Source organism: Salminus brasiliensis, chromosome 5, assembly GCF_030463535.1.
Source record: "Salminus brasiliensis chromosome 5, fSalBra1.hap2, whole genome shotgun sequence".
NCBI classification, from domain to species: domain Eukaryota; kingdom Metazoa; phylum Chordata; class Actinopteri; order Characiformes; family Bryconidae; genus Salminus; species Salminus brasiliensis.
The window spans coordinates 26,118,037-26,137,557 of NC_132882.1; the positions used below are offsets into that span (position 1 = coordinate 26,118,037).

At 38.0% G+C, this 19,521-nt stretch overlaps 1 protein-coding gene across 1 annotated transcript; it reads right to left on the bottom strand.

Annotated features, from left to right (window-relative positions):
• Positions 1 to 449: 449 nt before the first annotated feature.
• Positions 450 to 18,745, bottom strand: ttc21a (tetratricopeptide repeat domain 21A). Its single transcript, XM_072678884.1, has 29 exons — positions 18,662 to 18,745; positions 17,599 to 17,728; positions 17,400 to 17,510; positions 16,691 to 16,857; positions 16,388 to 16,510; positions 16,078 to 16,235; positions 15,865 to 15,949; positions 15,526 to 15,624; positions 14,123 to 14,315; positions 13,854 to 13,951; positions 12,548 to 12,742; positions 11,648 to 11,783; positions 11,357 to 11,514; positions 10,937 to 11,146; positions 10,602 to 10,840; positions 9,946 to 10,018; positions 9,734 to 9,844; positions 8,812 to 8,950; positions 8,209 to 8,309; positions 7,157 to 7,345; positions 6,930 to 7,040; positions 6,742 to 6,823; positions 5,860 to 6,010; positions 5,206 to 5,367; positions 4,751 to 4,952; positions 2,763 to 2,987; positions 1,608 to 1,728; positions 1,359 to 1,426; positions 450 to 674 (listed from the first exon to the last, which is right to left on the bottom strand). Exons 1-29 carry the CDS (start codon positions 18,686 to 18,688, stop codon positions 597 to 599), a joined length of 3,942 nt encoding a protein of 1,313 aa, XP_072534985.1. The 5' UTR covers positions 18,689 to 18,745; the 3' UTR covers positions 450 to 596.
• Positions 18,746 to 19,521: the final 776 nt, after the last annotated feature.

A 19,521-nucleotide genomic window follows, 5' to 3' on the forward strand; every position in this document is an offset into this window, starting at 1 on the left:
TATTTATGCAGAAATATGGATTAAATCTCATTATTAACTCTCATTCTCTTACATTATCTCCCTCTCCAGCTAAATGACTGATCATCCATTTATCTCTTAAGAAGCATTTCCTCTATTAAAGTATATGAGCTTAGTCAAAAGTTCTCAAAACTACACTGAGATATTATAAGAAAAACATACAGATTCCTCTAGCCTGTTTTTAGGTATCAAGGACGTTCTAACTTACATTTTACCTTATGATTAATCATAATTAATCACAGAGTATTGTTTATTCAACTTTTTTATTATAGATTACCACCACTAACTTTATTACATTAAGTATTTATACATGTTTTAATCCAGAACCCACAGATGCCCAGTTTAAATGCCACTGCTGTCACAGACAGAACACATGTTGATTTGAAAAAAACATTAAACACTATATAATCTACACAGCTATTACTAAAACTAAAATACAATATTAACACTGTCTAAACGTAACATCTAAAATATGCACATTTTATGTAGTTTGGATTATGTAGTTCACTTAGCTGAAATCAGGAGAAGCTAAAGTGTACCCTAAATGTTACTGTATTACAAAAGAAGATCCTTCATGCTCATGGTCTCAGAGAGCGCAGCGCACGGTCCAGAATTTCATCTCGAATCTGAGGGTAATCAGGATTTTCCAGCAGAACCTAACCAAAAAAGGAAACAATGTCTTCATAAGATGGTTTTTAATACCTACGAAAATAACGAAACCACTATATGAACAAATGTTTGTGGACACCCTTCTAATAAATGCACACTATGTCTGCTTTAAGTTGCACCCATTGCTGACACAGATCTGCAAATATACACACACAGCTTGTCTAGACCCTGGAGATAAGTTATGCCAATAGGACTTTCTGGGGCAGATAAACCTTAACCTATTGGCACTATGCCTAATGCTAGACATGGGCAAGAGGGGTATAAAGCTCCCCCAGCATTGAGCTGTGTTCTCTGGAATGATGGTGCTCCAACCAATACAATACGATGCAATTAAATTCCACTACGGGTTAAATGCACAGGTTGAATCACATTGTGCATGGCTGTATTATTTCATTCTTTGAGTACTGAAGCCTGAAGGCTGTGTTAACAGTACTTAAAAATTAGATTTTTAAACAGCAACTTCCCCCAAAACCCCTTTTTAAACAAAGATTTAAACAAACTTTTATTTTAAATATATAGATTACTAAATTACTAAACATTATATGACAGTTTTGTACATATTAAACTTAATCTAAATAAAAAAAAATAATATCTAAAAAAAATGTTAACAAATTCACAATGGTTTCTTTCTGTAACTAGGCAAATCTGCTCTGAAAAAATAGCTTGCAAACCTGATGGCACACATCAATTGCTTGCGTGTAATTCTTGCTCTTAAGGTAATTGAAGGCAAGCCGATATCCTGTGAATTATAGTAAAGTTAGACTTTACACGTTGTTCATAAAAGCAGAGCGAAATGAATCTAAACAGAAATAAATAAGGAAAGTGTAGAATATAATCATGTAAGATCGACAGCATTAGCATGCTAAAATCAACAGTCAAGCAAATGCCATGTTCCTGTCAGAAGGTGAATGACTCCCCACCAACAGCAGGGTCCACGCAGTGGCTATATTTCCAGGCCAGCTCGTACAGCTCAGCAGCGTCCTTATATCTCTGATCATTCTCCATCATGAAGCCCTTGTACTCATATGCCCTGCTGCATGACTGAATAAGCACAATGAAAAACACAGAAGCAGATACTGCATTGTATTACACAGAATGACAGAATGGCCTAATACGAGCTATATGAAATAATGCCTCTACCATAACTACCATAGCTTTACTGCCATGTCTTAAATAGACTACAACAACTGAAGGTTGGCTCGGTTAGCAATTCACATAATGAACCATTAAAACCAGCACAACACGGCGCGCTAGCAGAGCGGAAGCGCTCCTAAACCTCAGTGGACACCTCACACCCTAGTCTATAAACCTAATCTATAACTGAACTGAGCTTCTAAATCTCAATTAACCTAACTGGACTTCACTGTAACGCAGTACTATTACATAACAAGCATAACATTTGCACTAGGATTATTTGCACAGCTGTATATAATTATATCTGTACATAAAAGCTGTTTTTTATTACTTTAATACCTTTTAACTTATTCTTTATTCTATTCATTGTTTAGTGTATTTTTCTCTCTCAGTTTAATACGTGTTAACAGTTTGTTTGCTTGTTACATGCCATACTTGTGTTGCTCACACCAAGTAAAATTCCTTGTATGTGTAACATACTTGGCAAAATAAAGAGATTCTGATTCTGATAATGAGAATAAACTTGATAAGCAACACCACATGTTTGTGGACACACCAAATGTTTTAATGCACTCATAAAGGCTACTTTACGTTGCACCCATTGCTGACACAGATGTGCAAATCCACACACACACAGCTTGCCTAGACCTTGTAGAGAAGCACTGCAAACAGAATAGGACTCTCTGGAGAAGATAAACATGAACCTGTTGGCACCATGCCTAATGTCAGGCATGGGCTAGAGGGTTATAAAGCCCCCCAGCATTGAGCTGTGGAGTAGTGGAACTGTGCTCTCTGGAAAGTTGGGGAGTTGGGGACAGTGGGGTGGTGATTATCCAACTTTCTAAACTGAACTTTAGAAATGCACAGGATCATGTGCCAAGAGTGTACCAAGAGTGAGGCAACATAGCCAGGTGTTTCATTTGTTCATCAGCAGATCTTACCATGTTGTGTTGAATGCAGTCATTCAAAAGCTTCTCTGCATTTGTGTATCTTCCCATTTTGATGTACATGTCAGCGAGGAGCAGGCAGCTTTTCTCAAAGTCCTCAGCGATGGCATGGGTCCACTGCGCCTTGCTGATCCTCTTCAGAAAGTTCCTGGCTCTAGGATACTGTTTTAGCTGTAGAAGACCTTGAGCTGCTACCAACAATGAGGTCTCCAAAAACACCTACAGCAAAAGAGCAGGCCAGAACTTGTTTGTTCAAAGTTCTGCACATTGATATTTTATGCTAAGACAAACTAAATGAGACAGGGCTATAGCGCTAGCTTAGTAACTGAATCAGCTCTCAGCGTGTGATAAAAAGGCAAGCTTCCCTTACAAAATGTAAGTAGCAGACTGGAATTTCTAAAGTCCTTTGGCTCAGGAAGCCCCCAAGAGTAGATTAAAATGTATATGTTATGCATAAAGTTGCACACAGTTGCCTCATTCATAAAAACACGAACAGAGCGAATGTGAGTGTAAATAGTGTGTAAACACCTCATTGGTAAATGCCTGCATTCATTAAAGTGTTCCTAAATAAGACAAACATTTACACCTGCGCCTGACCACGTTCAAAAGGCACTAACCAAAATACACCAATTCAAGTATTAAGAGTAACAATTAAATAATTAATAATACTTAATATAAAAATAATAATAAATCAAAATAAAACAAGCAAAGTAAACTCTGTGTTCTTCGGAGCAACTTTCAGTCTCCTGTACAGAGCAACTGCTTCTGTTGCTTCTATAAAAGAGTCTATGCTCTGCAATAGCCACCAGTGAAAGTGACTGATCTTGCGCTTCTGTTGGATATAGCAGAGAGAAAGTGTATGACCTTCAGAGGTCTTTAGAGGTTTTAGAGGCCGTAGTCGCTTTAGACTATTGAGGTCCATGCTTTGTATTTATGCAGCATTTTAGAGCTAGCTTTCAGAAGGGAGTCCACCAGATCCTGCTACTTTGACTGCTGCTGTGTGCCGTATTTGGTCTTCGAGAGCACATACCAGAGCTCCTCTGGTGGACTTTACACATTCATAATAACTTTCTGAGACGAAAATGAAATCAAACTATTTGATTATCAAACTATCAAACTTCAGATGGCATAATCTGTCTAATGCCTTGTTATATCAACTTGCCCTACAGTAAGCAGCAAATATACAGAATAAAAATAAAAGTACCTCAGTCAACAAAATATCGATTTCCTCTAAGAATAGTTGTTTTCATCTTCCTTTTTTTTTTTTAGAGATGTTAAGATTTTTGGCTTTTTGCTGTAACTTCTCATTACAAAGACTTCCTTATATGGTGGTCATTTGTAATTCATGGGCACAGATTATGGTAATGGTATGGTGACTGTAAAGGAACATGCACACGCTCCCAAAGCCCGAACCATAGGTATTCATTAACATACACCCAGTCTACTAATAAAGCTGGTGTTTACACAGCAATCGTGAGTCTGGTGAAACATTTTCAGGAAGTTCCTTTTTACTCTTATTTACTGGCAGCTTGATCATGTTTTATAAAGGTTTCATGAATGAGGCCCCACAATTTGACTAGCTTTGAAACATTAGCATTAATTGTTATTAATTGTCATTAGCTTACCACTGCTTATTGTAGCATTAGCATTGCTAGCCATCTTGATGGAGATTGTATGAGAGTTGCTTTCACTTTGAACTAGTTTCACTTATCAGTGTTGAATGTCATTAATTTCTGTATAATATCAGATGACATATGATGACACATGATTTCTCTGGCTGGGAGTTTATGCTCCAGTTTACTGTTTGATTACTCTGAATGCATTATGCTTTTATTTTTTACAGTAAATGTACATTGTCCTATGATCCCTCACTGTAACTCATATACATACCTTTGGATGTCTATGATAGATGTCTATAATAGAATCTATGATTCTATTAATATTTCCCACAAAACAGATTTCATGTAAGACACCAGACTCACATTCTTTCCTGCCATGTCAGACATGACAAGCACAGCCTTCTCCACCTGCTCCGGCTCCTTGCTGCAGACCAGGCAGAGGTTATAAAGGATCCTGGCTTTGTCTTGGCCAGCTTTGGAGCGCGGCCGGAAGGCCTTCAGCAAATCTTGAGCCATGTTTACTCCAATTAACTCACCCCGATCAATGGAAACTGGCGGAGTGGAGCTGGCAAACAGAAGCAACAGTTTCCAAGCAAAAAAAATAACAAATAAAGATTAACAGCATAGTGTTTTTAAAAAGTTTAGTCATTTGTAAAAACACATCTCTTGTGTATCTAGAGTGCTTCATACACAACTTAACCAATCAGATTTCAGAGGCAGACCTATCCATGTATGAACTCTATGTACATGATGAATCCTAGGTTTCACACAGATGATTAATGAGTATTCACTGTTCAGTGGTGCTGAGTCAGGCTTACTTTTGGTCCTGCTCTGGATTCTTAAACACCTCTCCTCCAAATGTTTCCCTGTCTGGGTTAAGACAGATATGCACCATCAGTTCCACAGCCTCTTCCCCCCACTCTGGATCCCCTCTGGCCTGGCTCAGGTGTTTCAGTGCCTCCTTCACGCGGTACGCATGCCTGACACACACAAAATATGGCTGAAATAAGTCATCTGACACAAACTGTAATTAAATTGGTATTGTATGGAAGACAAGCAAATAACCTTTTTCACCAGCATGGAATAAAAATCATTTTATTTGGTTCCACAGTTTATCCACACCTTTGTTTTATCGCTTGTTCTGCCATGATTTAATTGTATGATTAAATACAAACTGCCCGGGGGACAGACTTGTCCTGTTAGGCTCTGACAGATATAATAATAATAATAGAGCCCCACAAAATGAATGAAAATGACAATCCCACCAGTTTATAATAAACACACAATGTTATGGCTAATACTATTCTCCTTACAGGGAAATTAGTACTCATCAGTCACATGTATGTAAAGAGGAACTGATGAAAAATGAAACTGCTGTGAATGCAGAGAGGTTTTCTCTCGTGCAGTGTAACAGAGACTCACAGTTGACAACTAACAACCAAAGCACAGTGAGTGTGTTGACTGAGACTGACCAGAAGTAGAGGCCTTTGCAGTAGTTGTAACCTGGTTCTTTAACTGCAGTTGGAGAGTGGGATTCGCATTTCACAAAGAAGGGCAAAACATCCTGCAGTCTCCCCACCCAGCATAGTGTGTGGAGAAGCCTAGCCAGAGCATGAAAGTTGCCTGTTTCAGAGACAGTTGTGTCAAAATTAGAACTGTGACAAACTAGCATTATATTTTAGCTCATTAATGTGATATGCAGGTGTTTATAGCAAAACAATATAGTGCAAGTGGGAGTGGTTGTGAAAACAACACAGTGTAGAATTTTTTCATACAGTAGATATAATAGTAGTTGCACCTTCACCAGATTCCTTTGGACCCTGTCCTTGGCAGAATTGGTAGAGATGTGTTTGTTTCCTCCACATATGTTTAATAGGGCAAGCCTGCTTTATTTGCTTGTTGAGACACTCAATGCAATGTACCAGTAAAACAGCCATAGAACATAATGTCACCACCATGCTTAACAGTTGGTACAGTGTTTCTGGGGTTGAATGCCTTACATTTACTTCTCCAAACATACATATACATGTATGTATAATTTTGACCCTGTGATGATTTCAACACCCCCCCCCCTAAAAAAAAAAAAACTGTGCACCAAATTCTTTTTATTTTTAAAATTGCACGTGTTTGTCATGTTGCCATGTTTGAAACTGGCAGACTACAGCTGTGTGGGTGAAAATGCATCAACGATTACAATAATGTGCAGAATTTCAGCAGTGTGTGTTACATTTGTTTGTATAGAAAGATCATGTCTCATTTTTCCAATTGTTCTTTCTAAGAGGGTGTAGGGTTTTCACACTGCACTAGGAGGAGAACGCTAGGAGGTAGAACACACTTGTTTTCAAAAACAGTACCTGGATTTTGGTGTATGATGTCTGTGTACAGGCTGATGGCTTCCTCTTTTTGGTTTTTCCGAAATAACACGTCACCTAACAACTAAAGGTGTGAAGTGACATCACTGTTTACAATACAACACAGAACTGAGTCCAACATTAGGCTAAACCTTGAAAACATGACTCAAAATCACACATATAGACAGTACCATGGAGGTTGCAGTATGATGTTTGTCATGCTCCAGTATCTTAAGACATCGGTCTTTACAATAATCCAGTTTGTGGTGCTCATAGTACAGCTGAGCAATCTGAAGGTGAATCTGCAGTGAGGGGGGGGATAACTGTTTATTCTCCACAAGATTTTATGAACAGTTTCTTTCATTCATTAATTACTTTCAAAAGATAATAGGCATCAGACGATTCCTAGTATGCTAACCTCTGTGTCGTCTGGGCAGTAGCTCAGGGCCTCTGAGTAGTACTGCTCGGCCTTCTCTAGGTCTTTGCTGTGGTGGTATTCTTGAGCCTGCTCACAGCAAACACCTGCTGTCACTCTCCTCTGCTCATCACTCTTCTCAGGCTGCTCAAATGACAAACGTCTTTCAATCCTCTGCTGGAGTTCGTAGACCTGAGGATGGGTGGAAATATAAGGGAGAATTAATAAGAGAGCTTAACATTTCCTTAATGGAACATCAGCTCGTTATAGATTTTTTATAATGAGCTGATAAAATATTAAAAATGGCTTGACTTGGCGGTTGTTGTGATCTAAGTGCTTTTAGATTACAACATGATGATAAAGGAAAGACTTCAAGCTAGGAAAGACAAGTTGCAGAAACAATTCAAATCTTAATGTCAGCTGAGGCAAGACAGCAGATAGTTAAACCCAGTTGCACTTAATTTCTACTGGGGTCGGGATAATACACTGTCAAACACAGTTGCAGAGCCAAGCAGAATCTACATTTCCCATTGTACTGTGTGTTGGTCAATCCAATGAGTGCTGTTGAACAAAACATTTTATATGGACACAAAAACGCTACCAACTGGGGTCAATCTTGATCACTAACAGGAAGTTAAGAGGCCTGGGCCTAACAGATATTTAGACATTTCAGCACCACTGCTTAATAATCTAAGTGGGTGTATGTATGTGGGTGATGGTTTCAGAACCTCTCCTCTAAAAAAACTGAAAACTTGCTTGTTTTCTATTAAAAATGTATGCCTAACAAATATTGCCATGATGTTGATGTCCACGATGAGTGTATGTAAACATCTGATCCCAATATATATGTATTCCACTGTTAAACCACCACTGTTTATTGTTTAATTTAACACTTACAGTCTTGATTTAACACTGGTAAATTACTCACACATGAAGCTTTTAATTGTGCTTGGTGTGACAGCTTTTCCTGGTTCCTTCTGTTTTCATGCAGACAAGCAAAAAAGCTTCGTTATGAGGTGTAACAGGGGAACTGTGAAACTACATAGAAAACATACCTTTTGTAACATTTCCAGACATGGTTCATTGTTGGCACGCATCACTTTCACCAGCATTCTTAAAAGTTTTACATCATTCATCATTGTGGTCAGACTGGTACCTAAGAAAGCAACAAGATCAAATCTGCAGAGGCTGTGCAGTCATTTGGAAGGACCTATTAACAATGTACAGTATTCCTACACAGTGCCAGCAGTAAGATAAATGCACTGGGATGCACACTGCATTGTGAAATGCACTGTCGAACTTGCAACATTATTATTTATAAGCAAAGAAAACTCAAGCAACAACATATAATTGTGTGCAAAAGTATGCACCCCTTTTTATCATTTGTTTTGCACAATTACTGTTCATCTGCATCATCTGCTGAAGTAAGACAAAATGTGGAATTTATTAAGGTTTTATTTTTTCCCAATATGTTATATACAATATGATTTTTTGTTTTTTGTCAGTTTTGTTCAGTTTTAGAATTAAACATTATTATTGAAGAAAATAAAAAAATGAATACGTAAAATGTAAATATAAATATATCATGTAAAATATTCACAGGTAACACAAAAGGATGAACGTTAAAATGAATTCATAAAAAAATAAGTATGATTTACTGTCTTCATGCTCCAAGGCCTTCTCTAGGATTTGTTGAGCTCTTTCAAAACGCTGGAGTTTAAACAGGAGTTCAGCCAATTCGAGGCACACAGAGTCCTGCATGCTGGTGCTGAGGGCAGTCTCATAGTAGTTAACAGCCTGAAAAATAACAGTCTAATGCTGTAAAAGACAAGCACCTTCCACACTGTGAAACCTAACTGCACTTTTTAATGAAATAATTAAATTAATGAACCTAAATACTACAGACATGTGAGGTCACTTAAGCTGATTAAGACAAACTAATTTAAAAAAGAACAGCTGAGATACAAGTTTTTCTCATATGGGGAATAAGGTGAATTAATTCAATTGAGTTTTATTGACTGAGTGAACTGAGTGTGCCTTATGTTTGGGCAGTGCAATATTGATGAGTAAAAGTCTAATCTTTCCTATTGGCTCCTGGCACCAATTATTTGCATACTGGGTGCCCCCACCCTTAAGTCACCATATGTATGTAGTCATTCCCCTCAGGCTACCATTGGGTGTACATTTGTATTTGGTTGACTGCCTGGCCTCAGTTTTGTAGATTATGAGAGCAAGTTACCATTTTCTGTACGCCTAAATGTGTGACTATGTGCTGAATTAGTACTGTGTTCCCTCTTGCATTACAACAGGTTTATACTGTCAGTGTAAATAATAGATTAATAACAGTCAATTGAAAAAGAATGATAGATTTAAATATTATTTAAAAATGCAAGATTATCTACCTTCAGTCAAACTTTTAGGTTAACTCAAATTAAATTTATTTATATATTGCAGTTGTTCTAACATACAATATTTAATATCGTAAGTACATTTATTACTTATATTATATACTTATATTTATTAGGTTTAACTGGTTGCTGCAAAGTTTTGAACTTTCTACTGACTGCTAAATGTACTTGCCTTGTCATATTGGTACGTTCTCACCAGGGCTTGGCAGATTTTCTTGACAAATGTAGTATCCTTGGGTGCCATTTTTACAATTTCATGATATACCTCAACAGCTTTTTCAGGCTAAGAGGAAAGAAATGCCATCTGATAAGAACATTAAAAAGTGTAATGCAAAACTCATTGGGCCGATAAAACAAACTTACTGTATTAAAATCTATAAGTACCTCTTGTATTTTCATGAAAGCATCAGCCAGCAACATATTAGAGTGAGGTCCAGGTAGCTGCTGGCATATTTCCCTGAGACATTAAAAAGCTTTAGAACAATCCAATCAAGTCTAAAATAATTATCTAATTAAGAAATGAACAAACAAATTGCTTTTTTTTTTTAAGGCAATGTGAACAGTGAACAGAATTATTGCAGATTTTCACTTTTTTACATGAAGTGATCCTGGCAGTTATTTGTTATATTGTGTCAGAATTTCATGATAACCGGACCAATAAAACTGCTTCAAAATGACCTGTAATAAAGCATTTTTACACTGACTTACATTAAAGGCTAAATAGTTTTTTCTTCTTCTGAAAAGTTAAAATTTTTAGATATGCAAGGTTTTTGCATGATAACAACACATTGTCATGAATATGTCTTTAACCCCTTAAACAGCCTGCCAGCAGGCCGAAAGTGTTATTACAAAGTTCTATTACTGAAGAATAGCTCCACCAGTTTGGACAGAAGTCTTTGTAGTTACTGAGTAATACGCCTTAGTGTGTAATAAGTCTTTCCATGTTAAGGGGCTCATTACCCGAACATACAGCATGCCTTTACAAACACGGTTTACATAAAAAAAAAATGTGTGCAATAATTTATGTCATATGCACTTACCTGTAACATTGTATGTAGAGTTTCCTGTTTCTCATTCTCTCCAGGTAAATGTTAGCCATCTTCTCCTTCCCCTGTATGTAGCAGGACTTGCCGGGTGTTATGGTCCGCAGTACGTTAAGAGCTGTGTCAACATCGTCTTTAGCTAAGGCTAAGTCTACGTTGGCCACCATAACCCGCATTTCTTCAGGGGTCTCTTTGAACTGCCATATTGCATCCTGCATGACTATAGCAGCCTCATGCTGCCCAGGCAGAAAATAGGAAAATACAGAATGTCACATAAAGGTCACTTCCAAATCAAAACCATATCAAAAAAGGTCCACATCAGCACTTTATACCTGTTCTCCGTTCAGCCGCAAGGCATCTGCAAGCTCCAGAAACACGGAAACTCGCTCACTGAGTGAAAGTGAGGTTTCACGTCCCTCAGTGACCCTCCTGACCCCTGCCATGGTCATCACCATGCGCAGGCACTGGATGGCCTTTGTCAGCTCTCCAGTCCCCTTCAGAGCTCTGCCTTTGATTAAGTTATACTGAGGCATCTGTCGTAACTGAAAACAAAACACTCACACTGACCCACATACTTAGGATTTGTTTTTCTTTTATGCATTAATTTAATTTTTTATATACTGCGGCTTTAAATGAATAATGAAATTGCAAGTACATATTATGCCCCAATGACATAATGCTGAAGGGCACTGAATAGTAAAAATGTCTTTGATGGGGAACTCAACTGTAGTGCTCCCTCTACTTTGACTTACTTCAAAATTATGACTGACACCAGACTCCAAACAGCTCAGACACTTTCTGTAGTCTTTAGCATGGATGTGAAGTTTAGCCTGCAGGAGGTGGATCTCAGGCATGGTGGGTTCTTTCTCCATACACAGGTTCAGAAAGTGTTGAGCAGCAGCCTGATCACCTTTTAAAATGCAATTGTTAAAACAGCTCATTTAATATATCACCACAGTCAACAACAGAAACTGCAGAAACTACATTTAGACTGAGACATACTATAACTTAAAGTCATATAGTTAGTATCTAGCAACACATACCGGTAAGGAACTTGACATGTGCCATGTTGTAACATGTTGTTAACACACCAGGAGCAGCTTTAATAACAGCCTCTAGAATCATACTGGAGTGTTTCAGTCCAAACGGTTGGGGCTGACCAGCATCATGTGGAATATCCTATAAAATTTGGGAAAAAGTTCAAAGAAATAAAAGGTTAACATCTGTTTTAACCAATTAACCTCCTGAGACCCAGACTTTTACTTGGTGTGCATTTTTTATTTTTCCTATTTGGGATTAGTAGGACCTAACAAGTATAAAAACTTAACTTAGTCTTTAAACAGGAAGTCATTAGTGAATGTCTGACCTCAAATCAGGCCAAAGGGTCAAAGTTATAAAGTAATAAATACTTTAAAAATAAAGTATCATGGTGCAGAGAGGCAGAAATGTAATGTCCCCATATGAGAACGTAGAGTCTCAAGATATTAAACTCTATGTAAAACTCTACATTAAAACTCTATATTAAACTTTGTGTTTGAAAGTCTGCAGACATCAGATTCTATTAGTAAACTTGGTTACTTTAAGATACAGACATTACAATAATCTTTAAAGCTTGTACAATATCCACAAAAACCCTGCCAATTTAAAGGGACACTTTTGGGCAGCCACACATGAGCCTAAGATCACCATGGTTAATGTCAAGCATCAGCTATAGAGGGGTCTAAGGCACCAAGCACTGATCTGTGGGACTGTGTTTTCTGAAGGGATGAAGCTCCAACCAATAAACCTTTTAACTCCAGAACATCAGTGCCTTGTAAGAATGGAGGGTCTTGTCATACTTTATGCATACTTTCATTGATTGGTGTTAACCTCAATTTATTAATCAGTCAAGCCCTTAAAGTTCAGAAAAAAAGGTTTTATTGTTCTTCAGTAAGGACAAGTACCTGACTGTTGGCTAGGTGCATGTTAACGACCTGGAGGAGGAAGTTGAGATTGAGTCTTTGCAGGTAGTCTACACCATGGGGAAGCCCACGGAGGGCCTGCAGATGAAGCTCTGTGGCCTCCTTCAGCAGCCCCACTACACTCTCCTCCGCAGCTCCCTTCTTCTGAGCCAAAATGGCCTGCAAAAGGCTCACTTCCTGCCATGTGAGAACAAGACGTTGCCTATTACTACACTGCTGTCACACATAACTTTACAAGAGAAAAACTTTGACTTTCAGTAGAAGTCCATGTAAAATTATCAGTCATTTTGGAGCATTTCTATTGGCCCATTCATCATAAACCTTGAACGGAATATTAAATATATGTTCAAATGTCGAAAAGTGAAAAATGGCAAAAATGGAGAGGCAATGTTTTTGTGTGATAGCAACAATAAGCATAGTGAACTACCACAGAACAAAACATGCTGCAGTACTGCAATGCTGACGCAACATGTGGGAGCTTTATTCTACCAATATTGTAACTATAGCACTACACAATTACAACCTACACATTCACTGATTTTCATTATAATCTTCATTAAATTAACTAACTGAAGATCCACTGGTTTGGGGTGGATTATGGGGTACACATAATGTAAAGAGCTCAGCATGTCTTATATGAGTACTCTAGTTTCTCCCTGTCATTATGACATCTGTATGCATTTGTGAACCAAAAATGTCACTTTCCAACCTCCCTTTAAACTGTCCACAATATTAAACTAATTAGACTTTCTTGGTGTATGCAAATGAGCTCTGTTTTGATTGGCTGTAGATATATATATATACACCATCACCATCTTACATCAGAACAGATGCAAGTAAATATAAATTCTGTATAAAATTACAATAAATTCTCATTTGAAAAAAGCATTTGAGATCTTGTGAGCTAGTCTGAAGAACAAAGCTTGATTCCAGAGCCTGAATACATTTAATTCTATTACCAGCTCACCTTATTTGACATCATTAAGCACTGATTCACCGAACCAGGTTTTGGACGATAACTATAAATAATACTAGACTCCCATGAAGAGAGCTTTGGAGATGTTTAAGTGAACACAGTGATGTAAAACCACTGTATTTATGTTATTTGTATTTATTCCAATATTAGTGTTTTACTGAGTAAATACATAAGATGTCACATATTCAGAGAATTCAGTGAATTCACACATATGTGATCACATATGTACTTTATGGATGAAGCATGTAGGAAGCGAGGAGGACAGGCTTGCAGGGATATACAAGACAAAACAAAAGACTGTATTAGACACACCGCTGACCGTCCCAGTGACTGCTGCACTTCACTGAAGAAGTCCAGCTGCTGGGCTGCTTTCTCCACATGTCCATCCATCAGCTGACACTGGATCATACCTACACAAACACATCAGATCAATAGTGAGAATCAGGTGATAACACAACATAGAAGACAATGTTGCCTTAGGTGTGGTTATTCATTCATAATGATGAGAATAAGCGTTGTGAAATATACTCTTATAATATAACACAAATCAATGGTTTAAAACACAAATCTGGTTCATTTACCTACTGATGCAGCCATGCTCCCTTGGTCTATATTCAAAGCCTTTGTGTACCACTTGTAGGCCTCTTTATATTTGCACTGCAGAGTGAGGAGGTAGCCAAGCTCACAGTCCATGGCAGAGTTGTCTGGAGCTCTGGACACAGCCCTCTGCACAAACGTCGTCAGCATCTGCACAACCTCTCTGTTGTGTCCACACTGGAATTGGAATGTTATTTTTAAGGTAACACATTGAAGTCACTTCAGAGAAGAGGCAAAAAAAAACTTTCTTAATTTCCAGAGCAGGTCATTAGGATGACCGAATGACACACCAATTCCATCCTCACAACCGGTGCGTAAGAGTCTTGGCTCATTCACCAAGCATCGGGGGGAATATGATGTTGATGACATTTAAAGACTTGAGGTTTCTGAGACAAGCAGCACATCACCAACAGACTCTGCTAGTCATCAGAAACCGGATTGCTACACAGTTCTGCAGTAACTGCAGCTTTTTGTGCCAGGATTTCAGGTAAATCAAAACACAGTGAGAAAGGAAGCTAAAGCCGAGGAAGCAAACAAGTATCCCACACAGAACTCAAAAGCACTACATGAGAAAGCCAAACCCCGGGAAAACGCTAGGCTAAATGCCTAATACAAACTCTTTAGCTGGCTAAGTAAAGGTAAAAAAAGGTCAAGGTGCACATATTTGTCACTGTACAGTGTCCTCCGCCAACTCCAGCGCCCGGGGAGCAGAGGGGGGAAAAGGGCCTTGCTCAAGGCTTGCCAAGCCCAGGAATCGAACCCACAACCCTGTTATCGATGGCCCAGCGCGCTTACCGCTGAGCCACCACTGCCCCAAAAACCAGGGGAGAGCGCGAACGCAGTCCCCCACTACCAGAAATGATGCAGTCGAGATTCTCACATTTGGGGAATTCGCAGGGGGTTAGCACAACCGGAGTGCACTATCGTGTAAGATTCAGGAATAACTTTAACAAATAATTATAATGTTTTTCAAAGCTATTTTATGCTATGCTAAGCTATGCAGCTGTTGCGGTGCCGAAAAGTAGGCAATAAGAGAAGAGTAATATCAATGTGTTTCATTCCAAGGCACAATAACAGGGTTTTTAATAAGATCCGAGCATTTTAACCCTTACAAAAGTCTTACACTATACATACATAGAATTTATGCATCAAGGAACTTAAAATACTACTAAAATAAATGCACTCTATGGCAACCAAAGGTGGAGTCCTGACAAAGAATTGGAGGACCAAGGAAAAATTGGAGAAAGTGGAGTATCATAACAAGTGCAGATGCTTCCAGACAGGTGTAGAGTACAACACAATTAAAGAAATCACATCCTACTGTGTCGTGTAGCATACAAATGCTGACAATTAACCTTGATTTAGGTGTGTATGTGTGTCATCATACCAGTCTACTGATCGGCAATGTGAAATCCACATGCAGACTGAAAGCACTGGGCTCTGTGACTTCAAGTGCACTCAGAAGAAGCTGAAGATACTCTGTCACCTGCAACACCAACACAGTAAAGACTGACAATGATGCTGTTGGATCTGAAGATCAGAGGCAAAGTCTACGCTTAAACCAGCCCTTCCAGATAAATTACACACAACAGCCATTACAGCTAAACAAGCTTTTGTATGTAACAGATTTAGCCTAGTGCTCCAGTTAACTGCTATTCTGATTGCCGCTGTTCCAAATAATCATCAAAAGGCGCTTTCCATTATTCATGAACCACTGCATAATTACCTTCCTCATATCGCCGTCCTTTGCTGCCGAGATTATAGTCATCATCTGAAGGGCTTTCAAGTTATGTGCATCTGTCTCGAGGATTCTGTATGATTTAAGCAAACATACTGACTCAATGAAGAAAATACTTCAATCGCAGTGAATCTTCAAGAAATGGGGAGGGGGGGTCACAACACCTGAAGAATAAATCAGCCAAAACAACACCAGACCCACCTCTCAGCCACCTCAGCTGTCTGTTCCCAGTCATGGAAAGACATGAACATGTTCATTTTGAGAACGAGAGCTGGAATGAAGTCAGGATGGGAGGCGATGATCTGACTGACCATGTCTAGAGCACACGACTCATTCTGTCTCAACATGAAGAACTCGGCCTATGAGCACATCAGCATGAAATATATATGAGTAAGTATTATTTAACTTAATAAGGTATACTGTGAATACAAACCACTCACCCTTATTAGGGTAAATACTAGGGTAAATCTCTCCATAGGTGTGACATTATGTATAATTAGAATCTCAGTACCTTTCCCATCATTGCAAACACATTCTTGGAGTCACGTAAGCCACTGTCAAAGTACCGGATGGCCTGAGACCGTTGAGCATCATTCTCAGAGCTCAGGAAAATCCAGCCCTTTAGAATAAGCCCCTATCAACACATGCAAATTTTCTTAATGTTTATATGTTTATTAAATCAAAACCATTAACAAAAAAATAATTTTATCATTTTAATCATTAAAATTTACATTATTAAACAATGGCATCAGAGACTCTCAGTTAACATCTAATTAGTTCAATTCATTCATGAGACAAACTGATCACTGTAAACCTGCGAGGAGGTAGTGGACAGCTTTAGCATCCTTTCTACATAATCTCTGGCCTTCTCATTTCGACCCAGAATCCAGTAAAGCAGAGCTGCGAAGTACAGAGCCGTGTCTTCGGCTGACCTCCTGGACGTCTTCAGACAGGCCTCCAGATCAGATACAGCCTCTCGATCTTAGAGTGAGAAGAAAGTAAATTTGCACATGACAATACAGTATATGGTCAACAGTTTCCAGTCACCTGTTTGACTAACTGATTCTTCTAAAAATCTATCCCCTGGTGAGGTCAGGCACTGATGTTGGATCATTAGTTTTGGATTACAAACCTAATCTTATTCAGGGTGACTTACAAGGTTACTAGTATTACAGAGGTGGGCCAATATAGTGTTACGAGCCTTGCCATAATACTTTTAGCGCAGCACGGGAATCGAACCCCCACCTTCCACATGGCATAATAGTTCACTGACAGGTAGTGGTGTTACCTGTTGCGCCACACCAACTACAGGCAACCACTTCAGAATGCTTGGCATTAGGCATGTTGACCTTGGGCTCATGTGCAGCTCTGCCAGAGTGTCCTATTTATTGCACTGAATGACTGACCACTGCCTAAATCCCCCTCTGTACAATCTCTTTTCATTGCTACAGTGACAATTCACAATAATAACATTTGTCCAGCAATGGAACAGCCTACAAGTTAGTCTGACAATTACAGCTTACCAGGAGTCTCACTTTGCCTGTGTGCACAGAGGAGAGCCATCACTGAGCACAAGGAGGTCTGAGACTTGTCTCTCAGCTGGTGAAGCTCCCTTATGGCCTCTTGAGTGCGTCCTTTAAAATAAAGAAGAGCTGTATCAGCCTCCACCACCACCACCTCCATAACCATCTAACATCTTTCATTCTGACCTCTTTAGCTTACCTTCATTCAAAGCTCCAAACGCTTTGAAGAAGAGAATCACAGCGTCGTTGGGGTAGGTTTTCAGAAAGCCCACTGCGCTGTTTATGGCCTGCCTATAGAATCGCTCTCGCAGGAAATATATAATAGAAGCCTGAAAGAAGAAATTAAATCACTACGGACCCTCTAAAGTATTAAAGTATAAACGATTTATTAAATACAAAGAAAAAATTATTAAATAGAGGGAATAATTTATTAAATAGAGGGAATGATTTATTAAATACAAAGAAAAATGTATTAAATAGAGGGAATGATTTATTAAATGGGGGAACAATTTATTAAACAGAGGGAATCATTTATTAAATATAAAGAATAATTTATTAAATAGAGGGAATAATTTATTAAATATGAAGAATAATTTATTAAATAGAGGGAATGATTTATTAAATACAAAGAATAATTTATTAAATAGAGGGAATAATTTATTAAATACAAAGAATAATTTATTAAATAGAGGGAATGATTTATTAAATACAAAGAAAAATGTATTAAATAGAGGGAATGATTTATTAAATGGGGGAACAATTTATTAAACAGAGGGAATCATTTATTAAATATAAAGAATAATTTATTAAATAGAGGGAATAATTTATTAAATATGAAGAATAATTTATTAAATAGAGGGAATGATTTATTAAATACAAAGAATAATTTATTAAATAGAGGGAATAATTTATTAAATACAAAGAATAATTTATTAAATAAAGGGAATAATTTATTAAATACAAAGAATAATTTATTAAATAGAGGGAATGATTTATTAAATACAAAGAATAATTTATTAAATAAAGGGAATGCTTTATTAAAGGGTGGGATGATTTATTAAATTAAGAAACAGTTTAATAAATTGTGGGAATAATTGTTTTAATGATTTATTAAATAAACGGTAACTTCTGTAACTCGGTAGACTAACGTTAGCTTGCCGGGCTAGTTAAAGCCAGCCAGCTAGCTCTAGCTAATTTACACCAAACTATGTTAGCATTAGCCGCCAGGAGTGAGACTATAAGAAACAACCGCTGAAACTTACTAAACAGGTCGGGTGTGTTTCTGCCATGACTTCTTAGTCTTCAGCAAGTGGGCAGAGCGAGCAGAGGTCCTGTGGCGATATCTGGGTCCAGTGAGTCTGAAGTGAGCAGCTAGTTTTCAGTAAACGCACAGATTCAGTGCCGTGTATAAAACTCCAGCGTCCTCGGTTGCTACGCAACACAGGACCGCACCTGCAGCGCCTGCTAACGGCTCCATCTCCGCCCTTACCGCACTTCACCTGGAGACACCACCAAGCTCCGGTTTTCTACAGGTATTTTCATTGTGTCGAGAAGCTCAACCAGTTATCATTAAGACTTTAGCAAATGTAGCACTAAGATTAGTGACTCTACATTATTAATTAATCATTAATAATTAGCACTAACATTAGTGAGTCTACATTCAACGATATCGATCATCGCATGCCCAGCTAGGGCTTATTTACTGTAAAATAAATAAATAAATAAATAAATAAAATAGCACTAAACTCGTCAAAAGGGGCCAAAAATTGAGCAGATCCATTATTTACTACTCGCTTTCAATTTTGGCATTTATTTAATTATTTTTTATTTTTATTTATTTTATTTTTACATTTGCGATATTTAAAGCGTGGACTGATGGGAAATGTAGTTTTGGTGACATATAGTTGAAATTAGCTTTAAATGAGTGTGTCTCAGAGGGTCACACACTGCTTTCTAACCTACTGTACCTTAGCAACATTGGTCCACAGCCCAGGACACTCTCAGTGTAATAATAAATAACCAAAACACATCATCCACAGATATTAATAAAAAAGAATGATGTGGGTTGTTGGGTTAAATCAGCAAGATGGCAGCAGAGTCTTTATCTTTGTCTGTGCCTTCT

Bases quoted from the DNA above. Each gene is read 5' to 3' on its own strand.
- ttc21a (XM_072678884.1), bottom strand. From the start codon at position 18,688: ATGGCAGAAACACACCCGACCTGTTTA. The intron at 17,511-17,598 runs GTAAGCTAAAGA...TTTATTTTAAAG, and splicing joins GTTTGGAGCTTTGAATGAAG to GACGCACTCAAGAGGCCATA. The intron at 1,427-1,607 runs GTGGGGAGTCAT...TATAATTCACAG, and splicing joins CTGCGTGGACCCTGCTGTTG to GATATCGGCTTGCCTTCAAT.